The following is a 13,088-nucleotide window of genomic DNA, read 5'->3' on the forward strand; positions in this document are numbered from 1 at the left end:
ATTGGCTCTTAAGTTGGGTTTGCGCACGGATCTGGCTACACGTGATTCTTTAAGGATCTGCGCCCAAATCTCATGCGCAACCCAGAAGGGGGCGTGGCTATAGGAGGGGCATGGATGGCTCAGGTACATTCCAAAGAATTCTGCGCAGTGTTATTTGGGGGCAGCAGGTCCAAGTTGCGCCCCAGGATTGGTGCAAGGCCTTGTTCCCAAATTTGGGTGTCGGAATACACACGACAGGCTAATCTAGAAAGAGGGCTCAACTGGAAGCATGAATTTTTCCTGGCACTTAATTTTCAGTTACAAAATCAAAAATGGGGATTCATTCAAAACAACCTATAGTTACACACTAACACAAAACTTGAATGGATGAGGTGCAAAAAACAACTCAATTCAATAACTGCCCTGTTTACTAAGCAGTGTTATAGGCACGTTAACGTTTTTAACGCACATTAACCATGTACGTGCCTACAATATCCCTAAAGGCAGTGGCGTTCCTAGGTCGGCTGCCACCCGGGGCGGATCGTCACTGTGCACCCCCCCCGGGGTGCAGCAGCATCCATCCCCCCAGGGTGCAGTATGACATCAACCCCCTGCCCCGGTGCATTCTTAGCTGCAGAGGGCAGCCGCGCAGCTGTCGGCTCCGCTGGCTCCCTCTGCCCCGGAACAGGAAGTAACCGGTTCCCGGGCAGAGGGAGCAGGGACCCAGCGGAGCCGACAGGCGCATGGCTGCTCTCTGCACCTCTCCAGCAGCATGCACCCGGGGCGGACTGCCCCCACCGCCCCGCCCTTCCTACTCCACTGCCTATAGGTGCCTACATGGTTAGCGCGCACACTTAGTATTGGCACGCTAATACACTAACGCACCTGAGTAAACAGGGCCCTAAGAAAGGAGGAAAAGACCTCATAAAAATGTCTGTGGACTCTTATCTGACTCAGATTGTTTTAGTCTTAACAGACCCATCTTAAGATAAGTGCTTTCTGAATATATTTTTTCAAGTGATCTTTTTGCACAATGTTACAGTAGAAATTATATTTGATAATATTTATACAACACTATGCAAAAATTATAAAAATTTAAAGGAGGTTTTTGGCCAATGATTACAAGTGGGTCTGTTGAGATTAAAACAATCTGAGTCAGATAAGAATCTGCAGACATTTTTCTGAGGTCTTATCCTCCTTTCTTAATGAATTGAGTTATTTTTGCACACTATGCATTCAAGGTTTGACCTAATTTTCAGTGGCATACCCCATGTGACTTTATGGGTAGACTGAGGGGAGGGGACCCCCATTCTCTGTGCAGGAATTATGCATATAACATGTAGGATCTGGGATTTTTTTTTGTTGTTGTTTGTGTTTTGTAGATTATTGCTGAACTTCAGACCACCATTTCGACTCTCAGGGAAGAGAATTCCCGGCATCAACGGTCTGCCGAAAAGCAACTGCAAGATACAGTACAGAAGTTTGAAGAGGAGAAGAGGTTGCTGATCAAAGATAATGACAGGGCAATTAAGGTGAGTGAGGAGTTTAGTCACTAATACTACAAGTTATAACAGTGAGCACTTGAATGTAGGTAGGGAATTTGGATTTACCTCGTTCTTTTTCAGTAATAGCTCAAATCGAGTTACACTGATGTAAAGGAGGTATTTTCCAGTTCCTTGAGGGTTACAATGTAAGAGAACCTTTTACTAAAAGGCATTAAGGAAAAGACTAGATTCTGTATATTGGGCCTTATTCTATAAAAGTTACGTTCTTAAATTTACACTCCTAAAATTTATGCTCCTAAATTTATGCTATTAAATTACGAGTTTAATCTATTTTGGAGCATAGATTATGCTCATAATTTAGGAGCATAAATTTTAGTAGCGTAAATTATGAGCATAACCTTTATAGAGTAAGGCCCATGGCGCCTGAAAAATCGGTGCCAAAAATATTTCCACCTAGGTGTATTCTGTAAACCGTGCCTAGATTTAGACATGGTTTATAGAATACGCCTAGCACCCATGCTTGCACCTAACTCTAGGCATGTCCATTTACGTCAAAATACAAGCGCTTTAAGTTGGCACAGAGCAGGTGTATTAAATAACTGTGTGCTAGAAAATGCAGTTTTATTTTTTAGCACCAGGGGCTTACCTGGCAGTAATTGGGCAGCCCCACGCCGGGTGAGCATGGGAGTCCTTACTGCCTCCTAAATGGGTGGCGGTAAGGGCTTCCCCTGGGAAATGGTTGTGTGCCAAATGATTCACTGACCACAGGGCCATTTCCCTTTATTTAAAAAAAAAGCCTTTTACCCAGCGAATCCATGTGCCAACGCTACCACAGGACCCCTTTTTCTGCAGCTTGGTAAAAAGGCCCTAAGCCCAGATTTCAGCACACCTTAGTAAAAGGACCCCTGAGTCTGTACCTCAGCAATAGAGGGTAAGTGAGTGGCAGTGAGATTTGAATCCTGGCTTCCCTGGTTCTCTGCCCACTGCTGTTCCAGGCAGTTTAATGGCACTCGATAGTTTCATTTGGTGAACCTTGGCTTTGATGTATTCAGTCATTCATTCATTCTGACTGTCAAGCGACACAAATCGAATGCTTTTAAGGATAAACTTAACCAGCTTTCGCAAATCTATGAAGACACATCTCTTCAACAAGGCCTACAAAAATAATCCTTAATGAAACAAATCACTCCTTACACCACCCAAATGCTTTAAAACACCCCTCACACGACCTTACCTAACACCTTCCAACTTATTCCTCTTCTACCTCCAGATTATTACCGACTGTATCTAATATTATGTAATGACTATATCATATTAACACCCTGTAAGCCACATTGAGCCTGCAAAAAGGTAGGATAATGTGGGGTACAAATGCAATAAATAATAATAATAAATGTTGAAATACAATACATTATATATCGCCCCTTCACAGTCTTATCAGAGCGGGTTAGAGCAAACAATAGACAAATGCTTAAGAGAAGAGGAAAGGCAGAGGGAGCGAGAATAGAAAAAAGTTTTTTTTTTGCCAAATTAGAGCCACCCTTGTTGGAGAGAGCGATACAGAAGAGTTTAGTCCTTCTTTTCTCCTTGCAGCCTTAGGATGGTGGTTAGGAGGCGGGGATAGTGCTGGGCAGGCTTATACGGTCTGTGCCGGGGCTGGTGGTTGGGAGGCGGGGATAGTGCTTGGCAGACTTATACGGTCTGTGCCAGAGCCGGTGATGGGAGGCAGGGCTGGTGGTTGGGAGGCGGGGATAGTGCTGGGCAGGCTTATACAGTCTGTGCCGGGGCTGGTGGTTGGGAGGCGGGGATAGTGCTTGGCAGACTTATACGGTCTGTGCCGGGGCTGGTGGTTGGGAGGCGGGGATAGTGCTGGGCAGGCTTATACGGTCTGTGCCGGGGCTGGTGGTTGGGAGGCGGGGATAGTGCTTGGCAGACTTATACGGTCTGTGCCAGAGCCGGTGATGGGAGGCGGGGCTGGTGGTTGGGAGGCGGGGATAGTGCTGGGCAGGCTTATACGGTCTGTGCCGGGGCTGGTGGTTGGGAGGCGGGGATAGTGCTTGGCAGACTTATACGGTCTGTGCCAGAGCCGGTGATGGGAGGCGGGGCTGGTGGTTGGGAGGCGGGGATAGTGCTGGGCAGGCTTATACAGTCTGTGCCGGGGCTGGTGGTTGGGAGGCGGGGATAGTGCTTGGCAGACTTATACGGTCTGTGCCGGGGCTGGTGGTTGGGAGGCGGGGATAGTGCTGGGCAGGCTTATACGGTCTGTGCCGGGGCTGGTGGTTGGGAGGCGGGGATAGTGCTTGGCAGACTTATACGGTCTGTGCCAGAGCCGGTGATGGGAGGCGGGGCTGGTGGTTGGGAGGCGGGGATAGTGCTGGGCAGGCTTATACGGTCTGTGCCGGGGCTGGTGGTTGGGAGGCGGGGATAGTGCTTGGCAGACTTATATGGTCTGTGCCAGAGCCGGTGATGGGAGGCGGGGCTGGTGGTTGGGAGGTGGGGATAGTGCTGGGCAGACTTATATGGTCTGTGCCAGAGCCGGTGATGGGAGGCGGGGCTGGTGGTTGGGCGGCGGGGATAGTGCTGGGCAGACTTATACGGTCTGTGCCGGGGCTGGTGGTTGGGAGGCGAGGATAGTGCTGGGCAGACTTATACGGTCTGTGCCAGAGCTGGTGGTTGGGAGGCAGGGTTGGTGGTTGGGAGGCAGGGATAGGGCTGGCCAGACTTATATGGTCTGTGCCCTGAAGAGGACAGTACAAATAAAAAAGTAGCACATATGAATTTATCTTCTTGGGCAGACTGGATGGACCGTGCAGGTCTTTTTCTGCCGTCATCTACTATGTTACTATAAGAATTTCTTTCAGTAAAATTCTGCTCCTTCATGAAAAGAGATTGGGAGCCACTGGACCATTTTCTGTGCCACCTTTGTGTTGTTGAACTTTGGTATGACAGTAACATTTCCATTGAACTCCTTTTTCAAAGCCAGGTTGTTATTTTGAATCTTGGTATTTAAAATAATCCTAATGTACTTTCTTTGTGAGACAGGGAAGCCTGGAATGTTAAGCAAAAATGAGTAGTTCTGTCATGTTACAAGATCATCCTTATAATTAAATTTTAAATAAATAAATAAATTCCTGCCAAGTCACCACGGTTCATGGCAGGTTATAATTAAACATACACAGGTTGCAGACATACCTGTCCCTGGAATTTGCAGAATGGATAATCTCATACCCCAGATATCCCTTTGAAGGTAAGTTTAGAAGAGGGTGCCTAAGTTAGGAAGTCTGGAAAATGCCTATTTTTTTCCTTCATAAAACACTAGCACAAATCCTGCAGAGATCACACCCACATTGCAGCGCCTGCTGGAGAGAAGGTGCAAATGTGCACACATTGACTATTTATTGATTGATTTATTTAGATTTCCTCACACCTTTTCGAGTAGTGGAGGAGTGGCCTAGTGGTTAGAGCACCTGTCTTGCAATCCAGAGGTGGCTGGTTCAAATCCCGCTGCTGCTCCTTGTGATCTTGGGCAAGTCACTTAACCCTCCATTGCCTCAGGTACAAACTTAGATTGTGAGCCCTCCTGGGACAGAGAAATATCCAGAGTACCTGAATGTAACTCACCTTGAGCTACTACTGAAAAAGGTGCAAAATCTAAATAAATAAAGATTCTAGAATTCTAAAGAATAACAAGATTCCATGCAGAATTTCAAAGTGTAGCAACATTCCATGTAGAACCCCAAAGAGTAACAAGATTCTTTGGGGTGGAGGAGTGGCCTAGTGGTTAGAGCACCAGTCTTGCAATCCAGAGGTGGCCGGTTCAAATGCCGCTGCTGCTGCTCCTTGGGCAAGTCACCCAACCCTCCATTGCCTCCATTCCCTCCTGGGACAGAGAAATGTCCAGTGTACCTGAATGTAACTCACCTTGAGCTACTAATGAAAAAAGTGTGAGCAATATCCAAATAAAATAGTAGCCCAAGGTAAGGTTACATTCAGGTGCACTGGGTATGTCCCTGGAGGGCTCACAATCTAAGTTTGTACCTGAGGCAATGGAGGGCTACAGGGTCCTTTTACTAAGCCGAGGTAAAGAGTCGCCTGCAGTAGTATAGGCACGTCTTTTGGGCGCGCGCTGAGCGAGTTGTTACCGCTTCTGCAAAAAAAGGGCTTTTTTTTAATGAGACGGGAAAAGGGCCTGCGGTGAAACTGAAACCAGCACGCGCCTAAAACTGGCCTGAGCCCTTATCGCCACCCATTGATCTAGCGGTAAGGGCTCACGCGCTATACATGCGGTGACCAGTTGATGCAAGCCAACTGCCAATTACTGCCGGAAACGCCGCGCGTGGGAAGAAATAAATAAATAGATCATTCAGTTGTTACAGGTGCGCTGCAAATCCAAAATTACCACCAAGGGGTGCACTGACCTGGCCGTAGTCTCGTTTTGGTGTGCGCTGCACACACGTAAAAGGGTCCCAAAGTGGCTTGCCTATGATCACAAGGAGTAGCAGTGGGATTTGAACCGGCCAGCCCTGCATGTCAGGACTGGTGCTGTAATCACTTGGCTACTCCTCCGCTATTGAAGGTTTTGCATAAATTAAGGTATTTGATTTGTATACGCATATTTCATAACTGTACAAACTACACATTCTTACCGTCTAGCGGACTTTCACACCTGATGCTATTGCACCGGAGCTGCAATCCAAAAAAAACATTTATACGTACATTTTACATGGGTATTTTATAGGAAACAGTGGCGTACCGAGGGTGGGGCGGTCCGCCCCGGGTGCACGCTGCTGGAGGGCTGCCGGCTCCACTGGTTCCCTTCTCCCTCTGCCCAGGAACAGGTTACTTCCTGTTCCGGGGCAGAGAGAGCAGGGAACCAGCGGAACCGACAGCCGCACGGCTGCTCCCAGCAGGTAAGAATGCACCCGGGGTAGGCTGTGTCGTGCTGCACCTGGGGGGAGCAGCTGACCAAGGATCGCCACTGAAAAGGAAGTACCACCGGGCTACCCCAGCATTTCTGGTACTAATTTATTTTTGTAGTGCCGGAGTTTATCCGGCAATAATCGGGCACCGCTGGATTAACGCTGAAGGCTTTTACTGCCACCTTGATGGCTCCCCCCCCCTCCAAAATGTCTGCACAGCAAGTACTTTACTTGCCGCCTGGCCATTTCTTGTAGGAAAGCAAGACTTCCCTTTTACCAGCTGCGGTAAAACACGCACCGACGCCGTCACTGGCCCCCTTTTGCTGCAGCTTGGTAAAAGGCGCCTTCAGTGCAATGTTTATACCAGCCATAGTGCCTGATTGCTGCAGATACACATGTAACTTATATTCTCCGAGGACAAGCAGGCTGCTTGTTCTCACGACTGGGTGACGTCCGCGGCAGCCCCCACCAACCGGAAATAAGCTTCGCGGGACGGTCGACACGCAGGGCACGCCCACCGCGCATGCGCGGCCGTCTTCCCGCCCGTGCGCGACCGCTCCCGCCAGTTACTTTTTTTCCGCGACTGAGAGAGTTGTGTTTTCCCCTCTCTCTCGTTTCAGCCGCCGGATTTTTTCGACCGCGTTTACGCGGATCGTCGCTTTTGGCCTGTTCGGCCTCTTCTTCTTCTTCTTTCTCTTTTCTTAAAAAAAAAAAAAAAAAAAAAGAATTTTGCGCGTGTGGAGCACGCGCTCCTTTTTTTCCCTCGCTTTCTAGCGGGGACGCCTCGTTGCGGCCTAGTGGCCGCTCGGTCGGTTTCAGTTTTCGTGGTGTGATTTTAGCCACCATTGCCGACTTTGACTTCGCCGACGCGATTTTTCCGTCGATGTCCTCGAAGGTCCCGAGTGGATTTAAAAAGTGTGGTCGCTGCGGCCGGCCGATCTCGCAGACCGACACCCACGCTTGGTGCCTCCAGTGCCTCGGGCCGGAGCACAATCTCAAGTCGTGCGTTTTGTGTCTCGGTCTCCGGAAACGGACTCAGGTTGCGAGGCAAGTTCTGCGGGACCGTCTTTTTGGAACTTGCGCCGGCCCCTCGACGTCGACCTCGACGGCATCGGTATCGAAGACCGGTTCTTCGGTACCGGTATCGATGCCCGAGACATCGGCACCGATGGCAGCGACCCCAGGAGAACAGGTCCCGTCGGCCCGCCGGTCCGCCGGCGAGAGTGGGGTAGAGAGACCGCTGTGGGCAGTCGGCCCCGGTCACTCCCTCAACTCGTGAGCCACGGGACCGAACCCTGTCGGACCCGGTACCCCGAGACCGAGGGGGATCGACCTCCTCCTCCTCCATGCCCTCCGGCACCGGTGACGTGCACCGGAAAAAAAGACAAGAAGCGCCGTCACCGGGAGCCCTCGGTGCACCCTGAAGAGGAGTCGACGCCGAAGCGTCATCGCAGAGAGGAGAGATCTCCGTCGGTGGTGGAGGTACCGACGCGTCGGGGTTCCGGCACCTCGGTGCCGTCTCCTGGCCCCCAGCAGCTTCCGGCACCGACACCCTTACCGGCCCCACCGCCTTTCCCGGCAGCGGGCCTGGACGAGTGCCTCAGAGCCATCCTTCCGGGGATCCTGGAAGGGCTGATGCGCCAGGCTGTGCCGGCGCCGGGGGTGCTTGCGCCCTCGGCGCCGATGACTGTGGCGCCGGCGAGCTCTAGCCCGGCGCCGGGGCAGTCGACACCGCCGCCGCTTGCGGTGCCGGTCTCGACAGCCACGCAGGTGGAGTCCCCGTCGACGTCGATGGAGGGAGCTCCGTCCCCGCCGGCGCGGGAGTCCACCGCTCGACGACACCGAGACCTCGGTGCCTCGACGTCGAGCCGGGCCCGGTACCGGACGCAGCTACATGAGCTCATGTCCGATACCGAGGATGAGGACTCGTGGGGGGAAGAGGAGGACCCTAGATATTTCTCCTCAGAGGAGTCTACGGGCCTTCCCTCGGACCCCACGCCGTCACCGGAGAGGAAGCTCTCACCTCCTGAGAGTCTCTCCTTTGCCTCCTTTGTGCGGGATATGTCTATAAGCATTCCCTTTCCCGTGGTCTCTGTGGAAGAGCCGAGGGCCGAGATGCTCGAGGTCCTCGACTATCCATCACCACCTAGAGAGTCCTCCACGGTACCGCTGCACAATGTCCTGAAGGAGACGCTGCTCCGGAACTGGGTGCGACCACTAACTAATCCCACCATTCCCAAGAAAGCAGAGTCCCAGTACAGGATCCACTCTGACCCAGAGCTCATGCGGCCCCAGTTGCCCCATGACTCAGCGGTCGTGGATTCTGCTCTCAAGAGGGCACGGAGTTCGAGGGATACCGCCTCGGCGCCCCCGGGGCGGGAGTCTCGCACTCTGGACTCATTTGGGAGGAAGGCCTACCAATCCTCCATGCTCGTGACCCGCATCCAATCTTACCTGCTCTATATGAGCATCCACATGCGGACCAATGTGCAACAGCTGGCGGACCTGGTCGATAAGCTCCCGCCGGAGCAGTCCAGGCCTTATCAGGAGGTGGTCAGGCAGCTGAAGGCGTGCAGAAAATTCCTGTCCAGGGGGATTTTTGACACCTGTGACGTGGCATCTCGTGCTGCGGCCCAAGGTATAGTGATGCGCAGGCTCTCATGGCTGCGTGCCTCTGACCTGGACAACCGCACCCAGCAGAGACTGGCTGACGTCCCTTGCCGGGGGGATAACATTTTCGGTGAGAAGGTCGAGCAGATGGTGGACCAACTGCATCAGCGGGAAACCGCTCTCGACAAGCTCTCCCACCGGGCGCCTTCAGCACCCGCCCCCACGGGTGGGCGTTTTTCCCGGGCACGGCAGGCTGCACCCTATTCTTTTGCAAAGCGTAGGTACAACCAGCCGGCCCGAAGGCCTCGCCAGGCACAGGGACAGCCCCAGCGCGCTCGTTCTCGTCAACAGCGTGCGCCTAAGCAGCCCCCTGCGCCTCCACAGCAAAAGCCGGGGACGGGCTTTTGACTGGATCCACGGGAACATAGCCGCCCTACAAGTGTCCGTACCGGACGATCTGCCGGTCGGAGGGAGGTTAAAATTTTTTCACCAAAGGTGGCCTCTCATAACCTCCGACCAGTGGGTTCTCCAAATAGTGCGGTGCGGATACGCCCTGAATTTGGCCTCCCTGCCTCCAAATTGTCCTCCGGGAGCTCAGTCTTTCAGCTCCCTTCACAAGCAGGTACTTGCAGAGGAACTCTCCGCCCTTCTCAGCGCCAATGCGGTCGAGCCCGTACCACCCGGGCAGGAAGGGCAGGGATTCTATTCCAGGTACTTCCTTGTGGAAAAGAAAACAGGGGGGATGCGTCCCATCCTAGACCTGAGAGGCCTGAACAAATTCCTGGTCAAAGAAAAGTTCAGGATGCTTTCCTTGGGCACCCTTCTGCCAATGATTCAGAAAAACGATTGGCTATGTTCCCTGGATTTAAAGGACGCATACACTCACATCCCGATACTGCCAGCTCACAGACAGTATCTCAGATTCCGCCTGGGCGCACGGCACTTTCAGTATTGTGTGCTGCCCTTTGGGCTCGCCTCTGCCCCACGAGTGTTTACGAAGTGCCTCGTGGTGGTGGCGGCGTATCTACGCAAGCTGGGAGTGCACGTGTTCCCATATCTCGACGATTGGCTGGTCAAGAGCACCTCGGAGGCAGGAGCCCTCCGGTCCATGCAGTGCACTATTCAACTTCTGGAGCTGCTGGGGTTTGTGATAAATTACCCAAAGTCCCATCTCCAGCCTACTCAGTCTCTGGAATTCATAGGAGCGCTGCTGAATACCCAGACGGCTCAGGCCTACCTTCCCGAAGCGAGGGCTACCAATCTCTTGGCCCTGGCTTCGCAGACCAGAGCGTCTCAGCAGGTCACAGCTCGGCAGATGTTGAGACTTCTGGGTCATATGGCCTCCACAGTTCATGTGACTCCCATGGCTCGTCTTCACATGAGATCTGCTCAATGGACCCTAGCTTCCCAGTGGTTTCAAGCCACCGGGAATCTAGAAGATGTCATCCGCCTCTCCACCAGTTGCCGCACTTCACTGCTCTGGTGGACCATCCGGACCAATTTGACCCTGGGACGTCCGTTCCAAATTCCGCAGCCCACGAAAGTGCTGACGACGGATGCATCTCGCCTGGGGTGGGGAGCCCATGTCGATGGGCTCCACACTCAGGGTCTGTGGTCCCTCCAGGAAAAGGATCTGCAGATCAACCTCCTGGAGCTCCGAGCGATCTGGAACGCACTGAAGGCTTTCAGAGATCGGCTGTCCTGTCAAATTATCCAAATTCGGACAGACAATCAGGTTGCAATGTATTACGTCAACAAGCAGGGGGGCACCGGATCTCGCCCCCTGTGCCAGGAGGCCGTCGGGATGTGGCGTTGGGCGTGTCGGTTCGGCATGCTCCTCCAAGCCACGTACCTGGCAGGCGTAAACAACAGTCTGGCCGACAGACTGAGCAGAGTCATGCAACCGCACGAGTGGTCGCTCCATGCCAGAGTGGTACGCAAGATCTTCCGAGCGTGGGGCACCCCCTCGGTGGACCTTTTCGCCTCTCAGACCAACCACAAGCTGCCTCTGTTCTGTTCCAGACTTCAGGCACACGGCAGGCTAGCGTCGGATGCCTTTCTCCTCCATTGGGGGACCGGCCTCCTGTATGCTTATCCTCCCATACCTTTGGTGGGGAAGACCTTACTGAAGCTCAAGCAAGACCGCGGCACCATGATTCTGATCGCGCCCTTTTGGCCCCGCCAGATCTGGTTCCCTCTTCTTCTGGAGTTGTCCTCCGAAGAACCGTGGAGATTGGAGTGTTTTCCGACTCTCATTTCGCAGAACGACGGAGCGTTGCTGCACCCCAACCTCCAGTCTCTGGCTCTCACGGCCTGGATGTTGAGGGCGTAGACTTCACTGCGTTGGGTCTGTCTGAGGGTGTCTCCCGGGTCTTGCTTGCCTCTAGGAAGGATTCCACTAAAAAGAGTTACTTTTTCAAGTGGAGGAGGTTTGTCGTGTGGTGTGAGAGCATGGCCCTAGAACCTCGTTCTTGCCCTGCACAGAACCTGCTTGAATACCTTCTGCACTTATCAGAGTCTGGCCTCAAGACCAACTCAGTAAGAAATCACCTTAGTGCGATTAGTGCTTACCATTATCGTGTGGAAGGAAAAGCCATCTCTGGAGAGCCTTTAGTCGTTCGATTCATGAGAGGCTTGCTTTTGTCAAAGCCCCCTATCAAGCCTCCTGTTGTGTCATGGGATCTCAACGTCGTCCTCACCCAGCTGATGAAACCTCCTTTTGAGCCACTGAATACCTGCCATCTGAAGTACTTGACCTGGAAGGTCATTTTCTTGGTGGCAGTTACTTCAGCTCGTAGGGTCAGTGAGCTTCAAGCCCTAGTAGCTCATGCTCCATATACCAAATTTCATCACAACAGAGTAGTGCTCCGCACCCACCCAAAGTTCCTGCCGAAGGTGGTGTCGGAGTTCCATCTTAACCAGTCAATTGTCTTGCCAACATTCTTCCCCAGGCCGCATACCCGCCCTGCTGAACGTCAGTTGCACACATTGGACTGCAAGAGAGCATTGGCCTTCTACTTGGAGCGGACACAGCCCCACAGACAGTCCGCCCAATTGTTTGTTTCTTTCGACCCTAACAGGCTAGGGGTCGCTGTCGGGAAACGCACCATCTCCAATTGGCTAGCAGATTGCATTTCCTTCACTTACGCCCAGGCTGGGCTGACTCTTGAGGGTCATGTCACGGCTCATAGTGTTAGAGCCATGGCAGCGTCAGTGGCCCACTTGAAGTCAGCCACTATTGAAGAGATTTGCAAGGCTGCGACGTGGTCATCTGTCCACACATTCACATCACATTACTGCCTCCAGCAGGATACCCGACGCGACAGTCGGTTCGGGCAGTCGGTGCTGCAGAATCTGTTTGGGGTGTAAATCCAACTCCACCCTCCAGGACCCGAATTTATTCTGGTCAGGCTGCACTCTCAGTTAGTTGTTCTTCGTAGGTCAATTTCTGTTGTTTCCTCGCCGTTGCGAGGTTCAATTGACCTGGGTTCTTGTTTTGAGTGAGCCTGAGAGCTAGGGATACCCCAGTCGTGAGAACAAGCAGCCTGCTTGTCCTCGGAGAAAGGGTATGATACATACCTGTAGCAGTTGTTCTCCGAGGACAGCAGGCTGATTGTTCTCACCTTCCCTCCCTCCTCCCCTTTGGAGTTGTGTATTTCATATTTTTTGCTAGTCATTCAACTGGCGGGAGCGGTCGCGCACGGGCGGGAAGACGGCCGCGCATGCGCGGTGGGCGTGCCCTGCGTGTCGACCGTCCCGCGAAGCTTATTTCCGGTTGGTGGGGGCTGCCGCGGACGTCACCCAGTCGTGAGAACAATCAGCCTGCTGTCCTCGGAGAACAACTGCTACAGGTATGTATCATACCCTATATTTTATGTTCCGTGCATAATTGTGAGTCCTGCCCCATGCAAAAATGCACTATGTAAGTAAGTAAAGAGGCACAGGCAGAGATGTGGAAAAGGGGAATGGATTTATTATACTGCCTTTTTGTGGTACAATCAAAGCGGTTTACATATACAGGTACATTTTCTGTCCCTAGAGAGCTCACAGTCTTTGTACCTGGGACAGTGGACTG

At 52.6% G+C, this 13,088-nt stretch overlaps 1 protein-coding gene across 1 annotated transcript in view; it reads left to right on the plus strand.

Moving 5' to 3' along the window:
• Positions 1–13,088, plus strand: part of CEP112 (centrosomal protein 112) — a 704,958-nt gene that overhangs the window by 539,724 nt on the left and 152,146 nt on the right. The window contains exon 24 of the mRNA XM_030208453.1: positions 1,362–1,511. Within this exon, the coding sequence (XP_030064313.1) occupies positions 1,362–1,511 (150 nt within the window). The remainder of the gene's footprint in view (positions 1–1,361; positions 1,512–13,088) is intronic.

This window comes from Microcaecilia unicolor, chromosome 6, assembly GCF_901765095.1.
Source record: "Microcaecilia unicolor chromosome 6, aMicUni1.1, whole genome shotgun sequence".
NCBI lineage: Eukaryota > Metazoa > Chordata > Amphibia > Gymnophiona > Siphonopidae > Microcaecilia > Microcaecilia unicolor.